Genomic DNA, 25057 nt, shown 5'->3' on the forward strand with positions numbered 1-25057 from the left:
GTGCATGCCTTTAATCCTAGCACTTGGGAGAAGAGGCAAGAGGATCCCTGAGTTCAGGCTAGCCTGGTTCATGGAGGTGCAGGATAGCCAGGGCTACACAGAGAAACCCTGCTAGAAAAACCAAAACCAAACTAACAAAAAACCCTACCAATTGTTGGTACTCATTTCACTCCACTTCCTGCCGAGACTCTAGCCAGCTATTCTGGCCTTTCAACTGTGACCCGAATATGCTCTGCCCTTCCCAAGGTTGATTTTTACACACTGCAGCATGAATTCTCACTGTCTGCTCCGCCTAGCACCTTCTGGACATTCTTCAAAATTTGGCTACAATATCTTCTTCCTTAACTCTTTCCCCTTTCCCAAGCCCAAATCTACCTGAGCGACTTGCTTTATGCCTTCCTAGCACCTGGAACCTGTCCCACACCCAACACACGACACTGAAACAAAACTATACAGTTGGTTGTTTGGTGACCTCCTTGCTGAGGGATGAACGCCTTCTTTACTATCTCCTGCCCCTAACCCCTGGCAGGGCAGCCACACTCACAACAGATGCTCTGCAGGAAGCTGCAGAATTACGTGACTGAACACTACAGAGTGTGAGCAGCTGCGGAGTGTTTCAGCTAAATACAGACGGAAGAACAGCCTTACAACCATACAATATAGTGGGGCCACATCACTGGAGAGCAGGTAAGCGCAACATTAATATACTTCAGAGACAGCTTCTTACAAGATCCTGAAAACCAGTCATTTCACTATCAACATCCCCCAGGGGGAAGGTGGTAAATATTATTTTTAAGGTTACCAATTACTGAATAGGTAATAGCCTATTTAAAAGAGCTAGGAAGAGGTTAAGCCTGATGGCCTGAGTTTGACCAATGGAAGCCACAGGATGGAAAGAGAACCAGCTCCCACAAGTTGTCTTCTGACACACAGGAACATGAACCTAACTGAAAACCATTTTATTTTTTAAAAATATTAATTTTTATTTATTATGTATGTTCTGTCTGTGTGTATGCCTGAAGGCCAGAAGAGGGCACCAGACCCCATTACAGATGGTTGTGAGCCACCATGTGGTTACTGGAAATTAAACTCAGGACCTTTGGAAGAGCAGGCAATGCTCTTAACCTCTGAGCCATCTCTCCAGTCCCTGAAAACTATTTTAAAGCTAAAAATGAAAATAAAGGTATGTTTTAGGCACTGGGTATACAACTTCAATAACTGTATCAGAGTTCAGCGCCAATGGCCTAGCATTAGGAACAATTATTGCTCCAGCAGAGGGTCTGGGTTCAGTAGCCAGCACCCATGCAGAGTGGCTCACAATTCCAGGAGGGGTCTGACACTCTCTCTGGTCTCCAGACTCCTGCATTAACACAGTGCACATCAACTCATAGAGGCACACACACAAAGACAGAAATAAAGAACAGATCTTTAAAATCCTCCAACACTGTGGTATTTTTGTTGGAGCAGAGCAGAGCTAGACTCAGCCATCAGAGCAGGAGCAGGAGCTAGGAAAGGGAGACGAGCTGAGAGCTGGCAAAGGCGCTTCTCTTCCTCGGTTAGTGGTGAGTGTCTGAGAAGCACCAGCCCAAACTGTGCCCGCATGCCGTGTTTAACACAGCACTCTGCCTTCCAGTGGATTCCTGCCTTCTCTAGATGGGAATCTGCTCCAGGGCACAGTTCTCTGAGGAGTTCACAGCAACCACAAATACCAGCTTTGAGTCATTCCAAGACAGCAAAGAAGGCAAATTTGGTTTCCTGGCTATTACTTTGACCCTGAAATAATTATAAATCTTTACAGCAGGCAGTGTTGGTAAATAGACCATTATGCAAACAACTGAAGTCCAGCAGACATCGAGGTAAGGCCACTCCAAATGAAAATGGAGCCTTGGGTAACTAGGTCTGTTCCACAGTGGCAATAGAGGGCAGGAGTGTGGTGTACAAAAATAGGGCCTGTAGTCGCTCCCTTGCCACTGACTAGCCATGGGCACCAGACACTGGGTCGTCTACAGACGCCGGTCCCTGGTAATAATCCACTCAAGACAAGGGATTTCCAGACAGCACAGGGAGGCTAGTTGCTCTAGAGGGAATGTGACTGCAAACAGTGCAGTGAGTAGAGGCTAAGTGGTGTGCACCACACACACATGCACACGCACTCACACGCGCGCGCGCACACACGCACACACACACACACACACACACACACACACACACACACACACACAGCACACACTCCTGGGGCATGGAGCTGGCTGGCACCACATACCCTAAGCCCTTGGAGAAGATTAAATCCAAGTGAGCTCTGGCAAGGATCTTGCCTAAAGCAGCATGGAGAAGCAGAAGTTCTGCAGACACAGTTGCTTGCTTCTCAAATCCTGTTCCTTCTTGAAGAAGGCAAGTTAAGTTTAAAAAGTTCAAATGTTGGGAGAGAGGAGGTCAGGGAGGGTACTGTCAGTCTCTACAACACCATCATTATACAGTGCTCACTAGGACTTGAAATGTCAATTTTGGAACCCTGAGAAAATTAAAACAAATGGATATATCAAACTTCACACCTGACTTATCGCTTAGTGTATGCCCATGCAACTCTTCCCCCAGCAAAGCATTCATAGATCACAGGCTGTGAGCTGCAGCTGATTCATGGCAAGGTGGAAAGGACAGCACGCTGTGGGAAGAACACACAGAAGAGCCGTGACGTACCACATGGCCACAGAAGGGGCTGAAGGATTACTCTTCAGTTCCTGCACGTTTACCACTTGAGGGACATTCTTCAAAGCTGACTCGGTGAGAGTGCTCACAGCTATGTAAACAGGGAAGAAAGGACCACATTAATTCCTGTAAAGGATCAAAAAGTCTATCTCTGAAGAAATAACAACCTTCTATAAAGGAAATAAATCTGCTCAGTGGTGTGGTCAATAGGACACCTGGCTGACTTGAATTACCAAAGGCCAAGGAATGGACGTCAATGCCACCTAATAAAACATACCGGCATAGAGGGACAATTCCCTGGCCAGTTTTCTGCAGCAAAACCCAGATATCTGTCACACTGTTGGTTCATCTTAACAGCCATCCCTTCATCTGCCCTCCTTTTCCCACAGGCTCTGTGTAACTGTGTAAATACAGAAGCTGCCTAGTACAGCTCCTTAGACAGACAACACAGTGAGTAAAGTGGGGGACACGAAGCTTGGGAAACAATGCGGGAAGAGGCCCAGCAGCTCAAGAGAGAGCAGCATCAGGGACATACATCTGACACAAACCTTATTTATTTTTACCTCATCAGCTTTACTAGGGGTTTTTCTTCCCCTATTGAGACAGGATCTCATTATGTAGAGTTAGCTGTCTTAGAACTTGGTCTGTAGACCAGGCTGGCCTCAAACACAAATATTTACCCACCTCTGCTCCTCGAGTGCTGGGATTAAAGGTGCATACCACCACCTCCCTGGCTTTTTACTTCTTTTTATCTTAATTTTCCATATTTTATAACCCTTAGTGACATTTTGATATTAATAACTGGAAAGGCCTGAGCAAAGCTGTCTGGTCTCCTGGACAATCCCAGGCAGCCTGTGGGTGTGGTGACTCTTACTCCCTTCTTCAGAACAAGAGCTGGGAAAATGCCTCCATCTGAAAAACTTACTCCAAGAGACAGTGAAGATCACAGCATTTCTTGCTAGGTACACCATCCTAAATCCTGACGGACCTTAACTTTAAAAATCACCTGCTGTCCTTGGAACCTGATCAGTGTAATGTCCAGATCCCGTGGTTCACGGGATAAAGAGCTCATCAAAGAACTATGTGCTCTGAAAGCCTAAATGTACCTTAAAGAGCTATCTTGTCTTTACTTTTTACTATTTATTTTAGGTATTTTAAGAAGGTTCTATTTAATCCTGGCACTTGGGAGGCAGATCTGTGAGTTCGAGACCAGCCTTATCTACAGAGCGAGTTCCAGGACAAGCTCCAGTACTACACAGAGAAATATTTAAACTTGATTTATTGCTGTTTAGCGATTTTTACTTTTAAAAAACAACTACTTATTTTTATTATATGTTCACTGGTGTTTTGCCTGTATCTATGTATGTCTGTGTGAAGGTGTCCGATCTTGGGAGTTACAGACAGCTGTGAGATGCCATGTGGGAGCTGAGAATTAAAATTGGTTCCTCTGCAAGAGCAGTCAGGGCTCAACTGCTGAGCCATCTCTCCAGCCCTGCTTTACTTTTTTGAGACAGGGTTTCACTCTGTCCATGCAGATCACGTTCACTATACAGCCCAGACTGGCCATGAACCTGTGACAATGTGCCTACTTCAGCCCGAGTGCTAGGATTACAAGTATGAGCCACTATCTGGCTCATAATTCTTTTTTACCTGTATGAAACCACCATGTCTCTTTGAGTCTCCTTAAGTGAAAATATTTGGCACTAACAGCTTTCAAAGGTGGCACGCCTCACTCTGGGACTAGGCAACCTTTCCTTGTGGGGGGTTTTGTGTTTTAAGATTCTTCCTTACCATCTCCAGGCAGCACTTGTGTCAACTGTATGGGCCCGGTGGCGGGAGGAACAGCCTCTTACTGAGAACCAAAGGCTGGCCAAGCTGACACGAGTGACCACTAGCCCCGAGTCCAGCCCTGGACTGTTAAATCCCGACAAGATAAGCCCTAACCGGAGACCAGTGACGACACCAGCACAGCACAGCACGTCTGTGAAGGCCGAGCTCTGGGATGCGCAGCTTGGCCAACTCTCTCTGCTGACTCTCTCCCACTAGAACACAAGTAAGCACACTACAGCCGCCCTCCCTGTGGCTGAGATCTTTAAAATATCTGAGGAGCAACGAAGAGAGCCAGCGCCTCCCACTCCGAGGCCACACCTGTTACCGGGCAGCTCGGCTGCTCTCCTAGGAACGGGGCTGCAGTCTTTACCTGGCGCCTGATTGGCCATCTGCCGTCTCAGGGCTGCAGCAGCCGCTGCCTGGGGCGCTGCAACGGTGTGGGAAGGACTTGGTGCACCATGCTTAACCGTTTTGGTTGCCAGCATTGTGCTGTCAGCTCCTTGAGGAATGACTTTGCTGGCTGAAGTAGAGACTGAGGGGAAGAGAAAATTTATCAGAAGTCAGCGAAGGGAACACAGAAAAGTTAAAATGGTAAATTCTGTTAGGCTGAAGGGAAAAAGATAAAGTTAAAAATTCTTAAGCACAAGAAAGTATTTAGAGCAAGACAGAGCTTGGTTTCTTGTAAAACGGATTTGTTCCAGTACTGTGTCTCTGCTGGAAGTCACCATGACACAAAGTCCTGATGCAGCCCTGCAGCAGTGAGCACACAAGACAGACGGCCTCAGGGAGTGACCACAACATGGCCATGTAGCTCATGGTCACAGTTTTAACTGCTGACTTACTTGAGGAGCTCATCGCAGAAGGTGAGGAGCTATGAATCAGGTGAGGCTTAGCAAAAGGCACCGCCTGGGGCAGGAGACTGGGTTGTATAGAAGGTGTGCGGACCACAGGGGCATGCCGATGGACCTGGACCACAGCCTCCTCCTCTTTGCAAGGTGACCGGACATCTTCTCCCTCCAGAGGCTGAGAAATGGATGACGTGGAGCTGGCTTCATCTAAGTCTTCATAGTACCTCTGAGACAGGAAGGCTGACCGAGACAGGCTGGCTACAGAAGCCCCACCCCAAAAAGAACATGAGAAAAAGCAAACCCAAAAGTTGTCATTTCACCGCTAAGAAAGACACACTCAACTTGTAAAGGAAGATGTTCTGTGGTCTCTGCTCAAAGGGGGCTTTGTAAGCTAAGCTGCTAAGTCAGGAACAGCCTAACTGTTAGACAAAACTGAAAAAGAATCAATGCTGGTGGAAAAGCAAGAGACTAAGCTCTCACAGCAGAAAAACGGTGTCACCGCTGCTTCCCAACAGTAACCTCACAACACCCACAGTGGCTGGCGGAGTGGGAATGGCCTCAGTCTGAGTGTCTCCAACACACTGAAATGAGTCTGGTGATTTCAACATGGAACTTAACCATGGTCTTCTCTGTTCTTCCTTCTTTATACTGTGCGGTCAGTCTTATGCCAACGTCTACCTTGAACTTCTGAATGCGTGCTATCACTGACACTGGAAAAACAAAACACTTAGCCCCGTTCCTTCCCAAGGTATCCAAAGCAGCATTCTTCCGCCACTGCTTGTCTGACCCGTAGGCAGATCACGCTACAAGATTTTCATGTCTCAGCATACGTGTGACACAACAGATGCAAGCAGAAACCGGGGCCACGCCAGGGCTGCTGCCCACTTGCCACTGGGGCTGTTAGTTATGTACAGCTGTGTTTGGTGGGGCACGCCTTTAATTCTAGTACTTGGGAGGTAGAGGCAGGTGGATCTCTGTGAGATCAAGGCCAGAACTATGTAGACTCAGTCTCAAGTAAATACATAATTAATTAACCAAGTGTAAAGAAACAGAAAGTTCTGTTTCTCAGATGCACATTTCAAGGTTACATTTTTAAGTGCTCAGTGAGCAACAGACTACAAGCTGGCTCATGCTGTCATCAAGTGTTTTGAGGCAAACAACTTTGTGAAGGCCACTTATAAACTCCATTTAAAAATATGATGTCAAGGTCTGAAATGTGTAAGTTTATTTTTTACAAATGACTTAATTGTTATTATTTAATGTCAAGAATTTATTTCTGACCAAAAGTTGTCCAGTGGGGCTCTAGGGAAGCCAACTGAATTAATTTATCTGTAAAATACGGCACAGCTATCATTTTCATGGTCTTTGTTACATTTGACAGTGTTACCTTGTCAAGATATATATTTATATAATCAAAAGTGACCAAGAAATTAAAGCTTATTCTTAAATTCTGAGGAACACCAACAGAGGGACAAGTACCTCATCCTGCAGCTCCAGGAACTGTGACCTCAAAGTGCTTGGAAGTGTATCCTCACCACAGTTCCCACAGAGCAGCCCAGGCCATGAGTTCAGCCTCTGTCCTAGCAGAGGAGCCGGCTGAGCCACACAGTGCCTGAACTTGCCTGCATAGGCTGCAGCAGCGGATGTTTTTCTGAGCCACTAAGTCTGCAGTGACTTGCTGAAGCACATAAAGGACCACAAAGCCCTCATGGAGCCCTGATACCCTGTCCTCTCACTAAACAGTTCAGGAAAAACAAAAAAGGGAACAGGGCTGGGTGTGGGTTCAGTAATAAAACACTTGTCTAACGCATGTAGCCTGGGTCTGCTTCTCAGTAACCACAATTACGCTATCATGTGCTGAAGGGGAGGAGAGGTGATGGATGCTCCTTGTGTATCCCTAGTTGTCCTGGAACTCACACTGTAGACCAGGCTGGCCTCGAACTCACAGAGATCCACCTGTCTCTGTCTCCTGAGTGCTGGGATTAAAAGTGTGCACCACCACTGCCCAGCCCAATTTCCCCTATCACTTCCTACCTTATTACTTAGAGACAGTCTCTCACTGAGTCACAATTTGCTGCCTTGGTTGGGCTGGTTAGTCAGTGACATCCAGGGATTAGCCTGTCTCCATCCCTTAATGCTGCAATTACAGGCACAGGCGAACATTCCCATCTTCTTATATGGGTTCTGAGAATGTGAACACAGGGCTGCACGCTCACAGAGGAGGCATCTTACTGAGTCATCTCTATAGCCCCAAGAGAAGGGTTTCTAAGAACCTGGTATGTTCTGTCTCACTCTCTCGTTTTTCTTTTTAAGAAAAATTTAAGATTTATTTAGGAACATTGTGGTGTTTTGCCTGCATGCATATCTCTGTGAGGGAGTCAGATTCTCTAGAACTGGAGTTACAGACAGTTGTGAGCTGCCAATGTGGGTGCTGGGAATTGAACCCAGGTCCTCTAGAAGACCAGTCAATGCTCTTAACTGCTGAGCCATCGCTCCAGCCCCGATGTTGTTTCTTAACTTCAGTAGAGGTTAAACATTTCTTTTTATTTTGTGTACTTTTTTGGCGTATTACATTACAATTTAAAAATAAAAAAAATTCTAAGTAGCTGGACGGTGGTAATGCACATCTTTTTTTAAAAAAAACATTTATTTATTTATTATGGATACAATATTCTGTCTGTGTGTATGCCTGCAGGCCAGAAGAGGGCACCAGACCCCATTACAGATGGTTGTGAGCCACCAGGTGGTTGCTGGGAATTGAACTCAGGACCTTTGGAAGAACAGGCAATGCTCTTAACCTCTGAGCCATCTCTCCAGCCCGGTAATGCACATCTTTAATTTCAGCACTTGGATCAGAGAGTCTGAGGCCAGCCTGGTCTACAAAGCTAGTTCTAGGACAGCCAGGGATATACAGAGAAACCCTATCTCAAAAAAGCAAAACAAAAAAGTTTATGTAAACTGTGGGTTGTGGCAATGCCTGGAATCCTAGCATTCAGGAGGGAGAGATGTGTTCACTCACTGTTTATAAGGAACACTGTTCAGATTGCCATCCTCCTCTGCAGAGTTGAAAGCCAGTCTGGACTGCATGAGACCCTATGTCTAAAACAAAGCCCCCATGTCCCCAGTTGTCCTCCCTAGCATGTGTGTTATTACTAATCAAGTATACTGTGCAGCTTCAGTAATGTTTATGCTCTTTATTCACACTGTGAGTGGTCAGACCTTGCTATCTTATTTATCACTATCTAGAACATTTGCTAAACAGTTACATAAACCTCACATCTAAGGACTCAATCAGATTTATGAGTAAAGGTGCTTTGACAACAGACGGGACTAGCAAGGTTGGACACACGTGTGATGGCTCTTTAACACAAGGTGTGTACTGCAGTCAGCATCAGCCACATGTGCAGAGCACAAAGAGAAAAAAGTTGCCAAGAAGGTTGATTATGGTGATGCTAGCTACAGATAACAGGCATTGGTGCCTGTCCTGGCTGGTTGTTGTTGTTGTTGCTGTTTTTTCTTCTTCTGTCAACTTGACATAAGCAAGAATTCTAAGTGAAGAAGGACTCTCAATTGAGAAAATTGAGAAAGGATTGGCCTGTAGGCAAGTCTATGTGACATTTGCTTGGTGGATGATGGATGTAGGGGGCCCAACTGACTGCTGCCACCCACCTGCTGACAGTCCTGAATGCTCTAAGAAAGCAGGCTGAGCAAGGCATGAGGAGCAGGCCAGGAAGCACCAACCCTACCTGGCCTCTGCATCAGTTCCTGCCTCCAGAGTCCTACCTTGAGTCCCTGTCCTGACTTCCCCACATGATAGACCACAAGATGACACAAGATGAAATAAACCCTTTTCTAAGTTGATTTTGGTTGTAGTGGGGTTTTTTCCCCCTAGAAAAATAAATTCTAACTAAGATAACTAAGTCAGTACCACAGACCCAGAAGGAATCTGGGAAAGTGGAATAGTTTGGCAAAGTCTTAGAATGTGAGGAACTGCAACAGAAACGGTGGCCTAACGGAGGTAGAGAGATGGGCCAGTGGTCAAAAGTACATGCTGTGTGAGGTCCTAAATTAAAATCCCCTGCACCTATCTAAAAAGTAGGCATGGCTGTGGGTACCTGAAACCCTGTCACTAGAAGGGAGGCGAAGACAGAAGGATCAATGGAGCTGCCTATCTCCAGTTCAGAGACCCCCATCTCAAGGGGGTGAGATAGAGCGACAGAGAAGAACACCGACATCCTCTGACTGCACTTGCTCGGCATCCTCATGAGTGCATGATATGTGCTTACATTTTTCTTCCCCACAAAAAACAGCCCGAGTACATGTGGCCAAGAAAAGGTGTCTGGTGGAATCTTCTGTAGGCAGAAGACTTAAGAAGCAGCTCCAAAGTGGGTATGGTGGTGCATGCCTTTTAATTCCAGCACTGGGAGGCAGAGACAGGCGGATCTCTGTGAGTTTGAGGCCAGCCTGGGCTGTTATAAAGAAAAACTGTATCTAACAACAATTTGAGTTTCAGGCTAGTCTGAGCTGCATGAGACCCTTTTAAAAAAAAAGAGGAGGAGGAGGAGGAGGAGGAGGAGGAAGAAGAGGAGGAAGAAGAAGAAGAAGAAGAGGAAGAAGAAGAGAAGAAGGAGAAAAACAAGAAGGAAGAAAAAGGAGGAGGAAGAAGGAAGAAGAAAAAAGAAGGAAGAAAAAGAAGGAGAAAGAATGAAAAGAAGAAAAAAGAAAAGAAAAAGATTAAGGGATAGGATGTAGTTCAATAGTTTTAGTAGAGATCCCTGGCATGTGCTAGATTCAAAAAAATTAAGGAATTAGAGATAAAAATTTAAAAGAACCCTTCATCTCTTATATTGTTGTTTTTCAGCAAGTTTTTAAAAAATCTATTATTTATTTACTGTGGTGTGTGCATGCGTGTGTGAGAGTCACAATGCACATGTAGAGGCCAGTTTTCTCCTGTCTCTCTGTGAGTCCTAGAGACTGAAGTCTTTACTCACTGGGCCACTTACCAGTCCCTTAGCAAGTATTTAAATCATCATTGCCTACCCTATAAATTTCCCTTAAGACTTTTCTCAAGTGTAATGTTCCTAAAAACCTATATAAGGTTTGAGGTAAGGCTCCAACTCAGCCCACCCCATGTCATTCCGAATCATTATCATATCACCTAGGGAATGATGATATCAAAGTCCAAAGAATCACCTTGAGTTGTTTTATCCAAAATATACGAACTGCTTCTTATTCCAGTACTAAGCCTGACAGTTGACTCTGGGAAAATTTTCCTCATCTATTCAGCCTGCCCTAGCACTCCACAGCTAACCCTGAAAGCTTCAGGACCCGATCTCCTTACCTGGAGCGGTGGACCTCACTGGTGGGGTCTTCCTTTTGGCCAAGAAGTTCCTCAGTTGGGCCTGTTTCGCAGGGGACAGTTTAGCTGTAAGAAATTCATCAACCCATAAATGCTAAGATTTAGCTTTAAAAGCCAGGTTAGAGCACAGACTAAGCTGGGAGGCTGGAAGGGAACATTTACCTGGTACTCTGGCAGAGGGCTTGGTGTGAGTCTCAATGGTAGTTTTTAGGAGGCTTTCAAGATCACTGTCAAAACTGAAACAGGGCAGTGTTACTCCCAAACTAAGCACAAGAAGGTGAGGTTATGTGGCATACACTCTTCTCAATATCTAACCCAAGAGATTAGCGAATACTCACTAGAGAAACAGCTGCCCAACAATACACAGGAGGAAAGCTAACAACCTCAGCACCACATTCTCCCACACTAAGCCTAATACTGGTGCCTTAACAAAAATTAATAGGCCTAAAGCAGAAACACAACACTGTCAGGGTAAGTTTGGGGCAAACTGGCTAGCTGCAAGGATCCACACAGCTCCACACTATAGCAGAGTGGCAAATCTGGACTTCTGAAGGGAGTGAGAACATATTAGCTATTATTATTAGCTATTGGCCTTAAAACTGCTTCAGTGTTACTATGGAATCCGCTGTGGCCTGTTGAGCACTTACTTCATCAGGCACAGCACTCCATGCATTACCAACTTAGGCCCACACACCCTGGAGGCAGGCACTGTCACTCCTGCTTTCACACACAGAAATCAGAGGTCAAAGGGGTTGTAGAACCTGACCAGGGCCACGACCAACAGACTGCAACTGTTTCCAATGCACACCTCACACGCTCGTGTGCCCTCTGAGCAGCTCACCCAGCACACCTGTGAGTGCTGCTCTGTGTTGAAAGCGTTGAGGGCAGGTTCCATGGAGACGTGTGGTTATAGAGACGGAGCTGCTGCAGACTGTCCACCAGGTGATTCAACCTCTTCCTCTGCTGGTTGATGATTTCCCGGTTGTTGGCTAGTGTGTTGAAAAGTGTCTCTCGTTCTGGCACAAGCAGGCGCCTGGTGGCAATAAGGAAAAGAAGTAGACACAAATAGCTCCCTTCTACACCACAACACGAGGCTAAAATTCTAACAGGGAAAATAATAAAATGGAGAACAACCAGCAGACAAGAAACATAAAGAAAATAAGAAGAAAAGCACAAGAATCTCGTGAGGGAGGGAATGAGGGGCCTAAAGCAGGACGGAGTACAAACTAGGCAAAGCTGGAGGTATGGGGAAAGAACACAGCAGAAGGGAAACAGAAACCAACAACACGGGCAAACCCCTGAAGCTGCCCATTGGGACCCCAGGTTTTCTGTACATAAATTACACTCAATAAGGAAATAAACCAGGTTCCCTGCAAGTGTGTGGGAGCCAGCTGTTGTTTAGACTGCTGATGGAGAAGGTACAGGTACTGGCAGCTGAGCGATCATTTCTCCCAGAGAATAAAAGAGATGGGTGGTTACTGCTGGGTAGTAGGTCTAAGGTCAGAGAGACACAGGTCTAGATTCCTTAAGCATTAGTAAAAATGTTTCTACTAACTTGAAGAAAAAAATAAATGGGTGATCCTGGTTTCTTTGCTATTGCCTGTCTGTCTCTCTGTCTATTACCACATAACTGACTACAAAAAGAAAGCTACTGATGCACAACAGAAACTTCCAGTTGGTTCCAGTTCCTTTTCTCAGAACCACTAAGAAGAAAAAGGCAGCTGAGTGAGTGATGGAACACAGTTTTTCAGGACTTTCTAGTTGGTACAAAGTAAGATTTAGAGAAGGGTTGAAAACAGAAACCATGGCCAGAACCTGAACACTGCAATAAGCAGGCACTGCATGGGTAGAGAGCTGGCTTCTGTTAGTGTGTGCAGTTCTGGAACGCCCACTCTTGCTGTGGTTTGATGTTTGTCCTAGAATTCAGACCTCCACCTGCCTCTGCTTCCTGAGTGCTCTTAACCGCGGAGCCATCTCTCCGGGCCCCTTGCCAAATTCTTTTAACTAGTCACACTAATTAGAATGCTTTTCCTCAAAGGTACGTGTGTTTGTGTCTGTCAGGACCAGAATGCATTTATGAGAATGTATTTATGGACACAGAGAGCTTGTGAAAGGAAGAAGGAGGTCAGATTCCCTGAAACTGGAGTTATAGGCTGCTATACGGTACCCAGTGTAGGTGCTGGAAACTGAACTCAGGTCCTCCAGGAGAGCAGCCAGCCATCCTCTCCAGTCCCAAGGAGCATCTCTTAATCAAATGCTATGACTGTAAGTGTGAGTCCACCCACAGATCTGCTCCTTCTTCCCTACGCTTGTGCTTTCTAGTAAATCATCTGAAATGTTTTTAATTATTTATATATTTGATACAAGATTAAAAACATTTAATGCAATTTCTTTTTTCTTCTTCTTTTTTTTCTGAGACTCGCTCTGTAGACTAGGCAACCTCGAATTCACAGAGATCTGCCTGCCTCTGCCTCCCAAGTGCTGGGATTAAAGATATGTGCCACCACTACCTGGCCATTTAATATGATTTCTTGAGAACATGTTATTCAGTAACTACACAGTATTTTCATTTGTCTGTTTTTCGAGACAGGATTGTCTAACTCTAGCTGGTTTTTGGAACTCATTCTGTAGACCAGGCTAGCCTTGAACTCAGACATCCACTGGCCTCTGCCTCCCCAGTGCTGGGATTAAATGTGTGGGCTTGCCCCCGTGACTACACAGTATTTTACACATTCTTGATGCCTCAGTTTTTCTGTGATGTTTGGGATTGAACATACTGTATACAAACATACAAATCAACTGCTTTGTTACTGAGCTACAGCTACATCCTCAGCCCTAATGAAATTCAAACCCTTATCCTTCTGAATTATAATGTGATGTCAACTGGTTTACATAAATCACCACCACCACCACCATTTTGCGGTTTTGTAAATCAAACTTTCAGAAGTGAGATGAGTAAGGAAGGGGAAGCACATCTGCGAGGTTTCGCCTGCTCCGACAAACGCCAGGGGCAGCGGCACATCTCACTGACCTCTGTCTCTTCTTCTGTTCCAGATGCCGATCCCACTCTAAATCTAAAACATCATTCACATCCTGGACAGCAAATTTCACATACTGATGAAGGCGGCGAATTTCCTACAAGAAAAAAAAATTAAAAATTAATGACTCATTTTTCTGATAGCTAGAAAGAAAGCTGTATTAAAGTAATAAAAATAATTATGAAATATTTCTATATTGAGAACTGTATGAACAAGGAAAACACTAGGTTTTACTATAGCCATTAAATACAAACCATTTAATAAAATGAAAACTGGAAGTTCCATTTCTACAGTAGCATAAGAGAGAAGGAAGAGAAAGGGAAAGAGAATGGGTGCGGCAGTGCAGGCCCTGGGAAGGGTGGGCAGGATGGGGTGCCCTGTGCACTGCTCACTGGGCACCCGGTTAGTTCTTTCCCATTATGAAATGAACTGTAAAACAGACAGATAACTCAACAACTGGTGCTGAAAAGAACGGACCCGAGAGCAGACACTCACAGCACAGAACACACGGACCACCTCACACTCGGAGCGTGTCTCCACCACCACTACAGGTCTCACCAGCTGGAGGACTGTCGCAGCGTTCTTCCAGCTGGGACACAGTCAACCTTCATGGCTACATAATCTGACTCAAAAATTAAAGACAGAGCTGAAGTATTCAATCAATAAGTGTAGAGACACTGAGCAGCTCCCAGGTAAGTGCTCCACACATGGCACAGATCTGACTGTGCCCCAATGCATTTCACAAGTATTCTTGGATATAAGCATTATGTCAACTGCAAACAGAGAATGTCATTTAGAAAGAGCCAAAGTCCTCTGAGTCCAGGGACGCCAATAGGAGCCCCAAAGGTTCTGATGACTACAGGAGGCTTTCCTTTACCCAGCTCAGCCCCGACCCCAGGTCCATACTAGCTCCACCTAGGTGGAGCTACAAAACTCCACACTTCAAAGGCCTGCTGCAAACACTTCTTGATGGCTCCTCTGCTCTCACCTGTGGCCCCATGGCAACATAAACCGCATGAAAATTCTATGTCCCTCTTCCTGACTGTCCCTTACCCAGCTTCAGGAACGACATGCAGTAGCACAGTGGCTAAGAGCATGGGTGTAGGCTTTACTAGTTATAAAGCCTGACAGTCACAGCAAAGCTCCATATTCTTGCTTTGTATGTAGTTAAGTGGCCATTACATTTCCTGCCATTATCTATTCAGTGTGATGAAAGAAGATAATTTTTTCTTTCTCTGTGTAAAAGCTGAATGCTTTCCTCTTGGCCGGGCAACTGGGGCAGAGGTGAAAGGCCTGTGCGAGGACTGGCAGACGACCGCCTACACTGGGGCCGCAGCCTGAGAACAGTCCTGCAGGAACACCCTGCCCTGGCCCCAGGAAATCACCTGCCAGGCATAGGAGGTCTCCAGGCACGGGACAGAAACTATGAACAGGAGCCAGGTGGTGGTGGTGCACACCTTTAATCCCAGCACTCAGGAGGCAGAGGCAAGAGGATCTCTGAGTTTAAGTCCAGCCTGGACTAGAGAGAGTTCCATGACGACCAAAGATAAACAGAGAAACCTTGTCTTGGAAACCACTAGGGCCAGAGGCCTGAGGCTTCAGCCCTTGTAAAAGAGGACTCAGCACATTCACAGACTGACGTCTGAGGGGAGAAGGACCAGGGCCAACCAAACTGTCCCTCTGGGATTCTGTGAGTGGGAGGGAAAGATGACCCAAGACACTGAAGCAAACAAAATCCAACCAGCTAAAGCAAAGATGAAGGCTAAGATTGAACAAGAAATGTACCTCTGCTAGAGCACAGCGGATGACAGAGCCCCACAGGGCTATTCCTCGCCAGCATGAGCTCAGGGCATAGCCCTCATACTGAGAACAACTGTGGCCTGTGCTTTCTGTGTCTTTGAGAAGGTCTTTGTTTAGTAGCCCAGGCTGGCCTCAAACTCACCATCCTCCTTCCTCTGTCCCGAGCGTGAGGTAAGTGCCACCATATAGGGTAACCAGCTATTTCTGTAGACTGAAAATAATACCTAAAAAATACCCACCAGACCACCTTACAGACTGCCACTGAATACTTATTACACATGATTGGATTCATGCATTCCTATGTAAGCAAAGGACTTCAACAAGTTCAAGGCTTAAAGAAGTCTATCGTAAAGTTAAATTGTGAAAGCTAATTTAAAATTTAAAAAAAAGTGTACTATTTTCTTTGCTACAAGTAAGTTTATGGCAGGATGGCAGTGGTGGCACAAGTCTTTAATCCCAGCACTTGGGAGGCAGAGACAGGTCGATCTCTGTGAGTTTGAGGCCAGCCTTGTCTACAAGGTAAGTTCCAGGACAGCCAGGGCTACACAGAGAAACCTGTTTTGCAAAACCAAAACAAACACAAGTTAAGTGTCTGGAAAAGCACAGAAGTTATGAGCAGAAAATGACAGCTTGCTAAAGGGACATCACCCACACCTCAGACGTAGCCACGGTACCAAGTGCCCTGCTGCTGGTATTTTTCTCAGTAGCTGTAAGGGCATCGCCTACCTGGAGCTGAGCTTCACTCTTGGGATCCAGCGGTCTTTTATAGAGCAGGTGCAGATACCCAGAATCATGGTTTCTTCCGTTCTGCTCCCTGGCTTCCTCGACGCCAGCGAAGCCCTCTAGCAGAGTTGTTTTCAGGGTGCTTATGTCTCCATGCAGAGACTAGAAAAGGCAGAGATTCAACTGCTGTGGACACCAGCAGGGTGGAAGCTCTCAACTATTTTAGCTACCTTAAAAAGTTTAATTGTTTCCATGCACAAAACAATTTTTTTTTTCCTATAGCTTCTTTTTGTTTGTTTTGTCTTGGGGGGAGTGTAAAAAAATGATGTTATATCATGTTTCTTGTTTCAGTGACTGTAGGACACACTAAAAATCCTAAACTCTGAAAAAAAAATTCATTGCTTAGAAAGGTAGTCATTTAAATTTTTTTTTTAATTTTTAAATTTTGTATGTACAAGCATTTGCTTTGTGTGCCACATTCAGTGCCTCGTGCCTGAAGAGGTCAGAAGAGGTGTCAGATGCCCTGAGACTGGAGATATCATGTGGGTGCTGGGAATCAAACTCAGGTCCTCTGGAGGAGCAGCCAGGGCTCTTACCTACTGAGCTATTTCTTTAGGTCCTAATGTTTTTGCTTTTTAATTATCCTTCTCCTGGTTTTAAAAGAACAGTTTCTGGTGACTGACAATGTGGGCACTAAGAAGAGCAGAGACAGCACTTGTGACCCGGCTCCAGAAAGACAACACCCCACAGACTTTCTTTTCCCAAGTTGCTGTTTAAGACCAGAAGACTGGAGAACATGAGATGGAGACACAGGAAAACGTGTCTGACAATGTCGTTTACTAACAGGGCTTTCCAGAAACTCACTTGCCTTTTTAAGCCTCTTATGGAGAGGGTCACAATATGGCCCAGGCATTAAAGCTGTGAGGACTTCGTGAGATGATCTTGGTATAGCACAGGGTCAGATGGTATATGCAGTTGGTTTTCCCCATCATGCAGTGACCAGAGTAACAGGAAATAGTGCTTTAAGCAGCAAATATTTGACGTTTTATACTGTACATGCTCCAAAAAATCTTAACTCAATGCCATAAAAGAAACCCTTGAAAGTACACTTAAATAGCTATAACCAACTTTAATGGAGTACCTAGTATGAGCTAGAAGGTAGAAACTATGATCTCACTTTACACAGGAGGAAACTGACAGACAGCTAGGATAGCTTTACGCCTCAGTTCTGACAGAGCTGAATTCAGGGTTTTGCAGGTAAAACGCCACCAGCAGCAATGATGGTCTTCAGAGAACACAGTAGTTCATACTAGTGTTCTGGAACAACAATTTCTAAAAGCCCCTTTGTACTCAGGAAAGACATCCACTGATACAAACCTCTGTGGCCTCTCTAATTTCAAGGAGGAAGGTGTGCAAGTCATCTGACTCTGTCCGCAGCATCTTCATCTCCTCTGAGGTGCCAACCTGGAAGCAAGCTTTGGAGGTCCGGGCCTTTAATTCCTCCAGTTCTTTCTGGAAGTGTGCAATCTGAGAGAACCATGAACAAAGAGACAACCGGTTCTGTGTGGCAGCAGTAACAGCACTGCTTCCACAATATCAGAACAAACCTCCACAGGGGCCACATCAGGCCCTGATGTTAGAATAACGGCCATGCAGCTGACAGCACTTAAGGCCACTACAGTCTCACTGTCAGAGCTACTCTCAGAAAGTAACACAAGCAACAAACTCACCTCCTCTCCGATTCCAGCCATTACGGGGTCTGAATCTTTCCACTGATGACCCTGCTTCTCTGTGACAGGAGGCTGAAGGGACTTGGCCTGCAATGGAAGGAAAAGGCTTCAAGACGGGCTCCACACCGGAGGTCTAGCTACTAGCAACAGTCCCATCGGGCTGCCATGGTGAGCGCTCCTACACCTCGGCTCACCACTCTTGAACCTCCACTTTGTCTGGACATATTCTCCATGGGGAAAATCGTGAGTCAATTATGATAACACCTTTCAGGGAACTTGCTCAGGGACGAGATGGACAGTGAGTAAACCTGCTAACCATTTCTGCTGCTGAGTAACAGGGAAACCTGAAGAGAATGAGGCACTGAGATAGCCAAACAGTTCTCCTGCAGGGCTGCCATCTGAACGGGAACATGGTGTGGGAGAGAAGGCTATCGACAGAGCTCAGGCAAACACCTTCCAGGCAGCAAGAGCAAGCACAAGGAGCTAATGGAGGAAAGACTCTAGTATATCCAGGTGTGAGAGTCATGTGGGCTTCAAGAGCTAAGCAGAGCTGGGGAGTGGTGGTGCACACCTTTAACCACAGCACGTGGTATGCAGGTATCTGAGTTTGAGGCCAGTCAGATCTACAGAGCGAGTTCGTGGACATCCAGGGTTACACAAAGAAGCCCTGTCTCAAAAAAAAAAAAAAAACAAGACAAAACAAAAAAAACAAACAAACCAACAAAACAAAAGAGAGAGAGACAGAGAGAGAAAGGGAGGGAGGGAGGAGACACAGCTAAGAGCTGAGCAGGACAGAAAGGAAGCGTAGAGACAGGATCAGAGCAGCAGGTAGTAAAAGTGTCTAAGGACACACCAACGAGTTCAGATTCTACTGTAGGCATGTTGGTAAGCTACTACTGGTGTTTCAGAAGCGTTTGAATGAAATTTGATTTATCATTTTAAAACGACCATCTTACTACTCAAAGGACAGGAATGACAGCAAGAGAAAAAAAGCCAAAAAGGATACAGCAGTCAGGACACCAACAGGCAAGAGACAGCCAAAGCCTAACCCAAGATATGTATGACATACGAGGATATATGCTACAGAAGATGACCTAGAACGGGAAGAAGCACTACCAGTGCAGAAAGCAGACCCGAGTGCTTTCACTTCTGTGCTTGTGCAAAGCCCTGCTTTGTCAGTGCTGCTAATAGAGGTGGAAAAGCTTCTCAGAGAGAAGGAGCAAGGGCTGGGCAAGAGCTGGTAAAATCTCCCGTGCCCTGACATGGCTTCAGAGTGCATAAGCAGTCAGCAAACAGCCACCGAACAAACACCCATGTGCTGGGCACTGCACTACAAACTAATGCCGTGCAGGTATGTGTTAGGACGGTAGGCACAGCAGGAAAAGGCATGACTGTTACTCCTGGAATACTCAAGTAGGAAACTGACAGACATTAGAGCCATACAAGCTGAAGTGATGGCCACTGACTTAAATACAAGTAAGTATCAGAGCTGTAAACAGCATATGAAAACCTTTCTGAGTAAGAAATAGGAAATGATTCCTAAAACAAGACATGAGAACCTGGGGAAATGGCTCAGCAGGTAAGCACGAGAAACCCTTACAAAAACTAGGTGTGGCCATAGGTACATATAGCCCCACAGAAGAGGGAAGAGGGGGCATCCTGGCTGTCCACCTAGCTCCAGGTTCAGTGACAGACCCTGGCACAGGGAAATAAGGTAGCAAGTGATAGAGCAGGACACACGAGGTTTTCCTGGCCTCCTCACACTCATGTGCACATACACTACACACCCCTAATAAATGCAAGTTTGAAAAGCACTTAAGAACTAGGGTGCGTTAGAGCACAATGGTAGTATGCTTGCCTAGCTAGTTCAATCCCCAGGGGTGTGAAATAAAGAAAGGAAAAACAAAAATATAATCTGTTATACTAAAGTAAAGATCTTGTATCCACAGGTGATACAAAGAGGATATACTGTATCTGCTTTGCTGTGTGTTTATGTCTTTCCACACTAAGTATGATACCGATCATAAGATGCAAGCTGAGCAGGCACAAGACCCTAGAGTCAATCCCACGCACATGATCTAGGAGTTACCTGAGAGGGAAGCCTTGACTGCAGAACTCTCTACGTCAGGCTGCCCTGTGAACATGTCTGTGGGGACTGCGGGTGCAGGAGGGCCCAGCCTGCTATGGGCAGTAGTAGTCATATGCAGGTAGCTATGAATTGTGTAAGAAAACTGAGTCAAGCCAGGCTGAGAGCCAGTCAGCAAGCAGTATCCTCAGAGGTACTGCTTGCTATGTGGAACAGTAAGTGAGCCTACCTTGATTCCCTCAATGATGGACTGACTTTGAGGGGAAGCATAATAAACTCATTCCTCCCCTATGACAGTGGTTTACTGTTGTTTTGGTTTTTTGTTATAGTTTTTCGAGACAGGGTTTCTCTGTAGCTTTGGGGCCTGTCATGGAAGTAGCTCTTGTAGAACAGGCTGGCCTTGAACTCACAGAGATCCACCTGCCTTTGTCTCCCGAGTGCTAGGATTAAAGGCATGCACCACCACCGACTGGTACGTTTGGTGAGTGTTTTATCACAGCAGCAGAAATCAAACTAGGACACCACCCAACAGAAAAAGATTAAGAACATTAAGAGACTACATACATGAAAATATCCAGATGGCTAAAATTGATATGAAATAAAGCTCAACTTTGAGAATCACAAGGAAACTGTGAGTTAAATAAAAACAAAAACCAAACACAAACAAAAGATCAGAAAAAAAAAAGCCAAATACAACGAAAGATGAAAAATACCAAGCCTGTTAAGAACAGGGATGTGTCTACCATGGGTGGCAACCTGTTAAAGAGGACGATGTGCAGTCTGTGGCCCATGATCAAGTTTAAACCCCAATGTGTACATGTGTTCAGAGGACATCCAGTGCATTGCTGAGGTCAGCACTACTCTGCGAGATGAAAGGGGCACCTGTGATAAAATAGCAACAGTGATGGATGGATATCATGAGCATAGTAAGACTATATGCTGTGTATCTCTAGTGGATAGAAATCAATAAACAGGAAAAATTAATCCATAGATTGTTAGATATCAAGAGAGTGGGTGACCCTTGGCAAGGATAAAGACCAGAAGGGGGCATATGAAGAAGAGCCTGGAGATTCTGGTACTGCCTTCTTATCAGCTTGTTTGTTGGCTATCTGATGACAATTATTGAGGTGTACACATACCATACGGACTTTTTTTCTACATAAATTACTTCAATTAAAAAACTGGGCATGATGTCCCATGACTTTAATCCTAGCACTCAGGAGACAGAGGGGATCTCTATGAGTTCAAGGCCAGCCTCCTGGACTGCAGAGTGAGCTCCAAGTCAGCTAGATTACCACAGGGAGACCATGTCTAAAACAAAACAAAACAAAACAACACAACACAAAATAAAACAAACACAACAAAAGAAAGTAAATAGATAATTGCTTTTGTGACAACATGTCAAGAACTTCAAGCACATGCTTGCATCTCCTGTGCAGTCCTAATCACTGTTCCCATGTCTGAACTCTAAAGCACAAAGGCCGACTTTATAAAAGGCAGGTGTAGTGAGATAATGTAACATACCTGAGGAGAGCCCGCCTTTGCCACAGGAGTGTTTATCCGGGGTGATTTCTGCACCATGGACGGCACTGGACTTGGGCCACTTGGAGTCGATCGGCCTGATGCATAAACGAGCAGAGAAGTCAGTCAGAACAGACTTCCGTCACCACAAACGTCTGTCCCCAAATCTAAGGAAAGGGGTTACACATTGTCCCTGGTTCCACGTTGACAATCTGTGTTAGAGAACGATGACCAGCCTGGGTCCTCTGGGCACACCCATAACCTCAGCCTCAGGAGGCTCAGCAAGGGAGGATTCTGAGTTCACGGGCACTTTAGACTACAGATAAAGTATAGGCAAGGTTAGGTCACATTTGAGACCTGTCTCAAAAACACAAAGATGGCTGACAAGATGGTTTAGTTAGGTGACTTCAGCAAACTTCAAAAGGAAAGAAACTTCCCTTACTCAAAGAATTCGGAAATTTCCTCATTCATTATCTACTCGGGATTTGCCAAAATAATATTCCAGACATTCAAATCTAAATGGCTACCCAAGGCCAGGTGTGGTCCAGCCCTGAATCCCAATACTCAGGAGACAGAGGCAGGCCAAACAGATCTGTGAGTTCAAAACCAGCCAGAACTGCACAGTAAAACACTGCCTTCAAAACAAAACAAAAATCCTAACAAATGGCTACCCAAATAACCAACTGAAAAACTATATTGAGAACCAGGGAGATGGCTCAGTAATTAAGAGTGAGCTGCAGAGAACCCAACTTTGGTTCCCAGCGTCCACTTCAGGCGGTTTACAACTGCCTGGAACAAACTCCAGGTGTTGGACACCTCTGGCCTGTGCGTAACTGCAATCACACGCACGCACCCAGCAAGCACCCCCACCAAGCCCAACTGAAACACGTGCTGCAGTCAGTCTGAATGGAAGCGCACTGGGGGTGCACATCACTGGCGCTCGTAGATCTGCAGTCTGAGTTCTCTCATGTGCAAACAATCAAATACAAAGGGACCGTCCCCAAACTACTGAGCTGGCTTTCTCATAAATGCTAAAGAAATGAACTGAGACTATGCAGAAAATTCAGGGAGTGAACTTTAGTTGGGAAATCTGAATGGACTCTCATTTGACTGCTGTGATCCCTTGAGCTGTAATGGCCTTCCCTAGCTCTTAGGAGGCGGGAGCCCGCATATCTAGAGGTCAACTGTTTCACAATGTCTGCAGTTAACTCTGACATGCTTTAAAATTTTTACATATAAGGAAAAAAGAAATAAGCAACCCCCAAAAAATGTTAGGAAGCCCTGAACCTTGGTGAAGACCACAGTATTTACAGTTTTGAAACCCAGTACATAGGACAGGAAGGGAGAAAGGTAGGGCAGGTGCACTTGCCCTCTGGAGTCTTAACTCCTGTCTGAATTATTTGTATTTGTAGCTTAGAGTGGCTGATGGCAAAAATGTTCTCAGACTCTCAGGAGCAGGAAGCACGGGAGTCACTGAGGACTGTTCCTGCCATGGTGAAGGGCAGTTCTGTAACCGTCCTTCCATTACAGCAGGTTGTGTGCAAGGACGAGCACCCCGCCACAAGATGCTGTCTATGAACATCCACCAGCAGCTAAATGAAGACTAAGGGAACTGAAGCCACTGTGAATCTTCCAATTCTGAGCACAACAATCACAGCACACCAAAACATTAAAGCAAGTAAAAACAAAACAAACAAACAAGGATAGTGGAGTATGCCTTTAATCCCAACACTGAGGACAGAAGCAGGGGATCTCTGTGAGTTGGAGGCCAGCCTGGTCCAGAGTGAGTTCCAGGACAGCCAGGTTACACAGAGAAACCCTGTCTTGGAAAACAAAACAGGACTGGAGAGATAGCTCAGCAGTTTAGGTTGCTCTTCCAGATATCCTGAGTTCAATTCCCAACAACGACATGGTGGCTCACAACCATATACAATGGTAGGTGATGCCCTCTTCTGGCCTGCTGGTACACATGTACAGCACTCATACAAAAATATAAATAAATAAATGAAAAAAAGAAAAGAAAACAAACAAACAAAAAAACTTGCCTCACTATATATTACCAAAGATTCTTAAAATGCTGAACACTATTCCTCTGAAAACAGAGCTGAAGACAGAGCTGCTGGCTCCAGAGAATACCTGATGGTGAGGGAGAAACTGAAGACTTCAAAGGCGCAGAGCTGGATGACGCTGGGAGAGGCGTGGGATGGCTGAGTGGTCCAGAAGCAGCTGGTTTGGGGGAGGAGGAGAAGGGCAACACAGAGGGTGTGCTTGTGGAGCTAGGAGCAGGTGCAGAGGCCACAGCGGTGAACCTGAGAATGGAAATGAAGCTCTATCACAGCAGCCTGCTGGAGGGTCCTTCCACGCTCATCATTAGCAGTGACATCAAGAATAACTGACTACTCATATCCACTGATTCACAACAAACTACGCACTTCCTGCTTACTCATACGAGGGCACAGTTTCCACCTGCTCATTTAGGAACATGGCATCAGCTACAGCCCCACCAGAGCATGTAGTAAAGGCCAAATTCTCCATGATAGGAAATACTTATTTTCTAACCTGTCAAGCTAAGTGTTTGTGTTGTTTTTAAGGAGGTGGTACAACCAACTATGAGAACTTGTTCTGAGAAGATCATCTCCGGGGTATCAAAAACACCAGAGAAGCAAGCAGGTTACCATCTTTGGGGAGATGATCATCTCCAGGGTATCAAAACACCAGAGAAACAAACAGGTTACCATCTTTGGGACACCATGGCCCAGTAAGAACGTCAAGTCAACTCTACACGTCAAGATAAGGTCTGCAGACAATCTAATATTCCAACAGTAGATGACTGCTTAGTTAAAGAATGAGTAGGCCACAGTAGAGCGGCCAATGGACATGTGTGGCTGCAGCAGCATGTCCCAGCAATGAGGCAAGTAGAACCAAAAACTGATGGGTTATCGCTCATTGTGACTGCAAGGTTGAACAATACAAGGGAGCATTCCTTTCAGATGCTCAGTTTAGTGGGGAGAATAGAAAAAAAAAAACAGATAAAGAGGTAAATAAATAAGGTATGAGCAAGCTGGCTGGAACTAGGTCTGAAGGAAAGCACATACCATGCTAAAAGGTTTGAACTGTACAGGAGAGCAACAAGAAACCTTTGAGGGCTGTCAAGCAGGGGAGTTATCACATGTGTCCCTAACTGCATAAGTCACCTTGGTGGCTGCACAGAAAACGGTTGAGAGACAGGGTGGATACAAGGAGAGAGAACTACAAAAGACCCACTCGTTTCCAGGGTGTGTGCTCTGGGCAGCTCCCTTTTTAAAATAAGGAGCACTCACCTTTACAGTCTGAAAGCAACGCAACAGCTTGAGTGCAAACCTCTAACAGGCAGAGACATGCTGGGCGTGAAGGGCCGCTGCTAAGCACTCCTTCAC

General features: G+C 45.5%; 1 protein-coding gene across 2 annotated transcripts in view; it reads right to left on the reverse strand.

Annotated features, from left to right (window-relative positions):
* Nup214 (nucleoporin 214) overlaps positions 1–25057 on the reverse strand; it is an 80529-nt gene that overhangs the window by 37993 nt on the left and 17479 nt on the right. For both annotated transcript variants that reach the window (XM_048432050.3, XM_048432049.3), the window contains exons 13-24: positions 23778–23950; positions 21645–21739; positions 18035–18121; positions 17682–17831; positions 16308–16466; positions 13775–13878; positions 11594–11776; positions 10906–10979; positions 10726–10809; positions 5379–5642; positions 4907–5068; positions 2698–2797 (exon numbers count right to left, since the gene is read on the reverse strand). In XM_048432050.3, the coding sequence (XP_048288007.3) occupies positions 2698–2797; positions 4907–5068; positions 5379–5642; positions 10726–10809; positions 10906–10979; positions 11594–11776; positions 13775–13878; positions 16308–16466; positions 17682–17831; positions 18035–18121; positions 21645–21739; positions 23778–23950 (1635 nt within the window). The remainder of the gene's footprint in view (positions 1–2697; positions 2798–4906; positions 5069–5378; positions 5643–10725; positions 10810–10905; positions 10980–11593; positions 11777–13774; positions 13879–16307; positions 16467–17681; positions 17832–18034; positions 18122–21644; positions 21740–23777; positions 23951–25057) is intronic.

The sequence above is a fragment of the Myodes glareolus genome, chromosome 21 (assembly GCF_982192425.1).
Source record: "Myodes glareolus chromosome 21, mMyoGla1.1, whole genome shotgun sequence".
NCBI lineage: Eukaryota > Metazoa > Chordata > Mammalia > Rodentia > Cricetidae > Myodes > Myodes glareolus.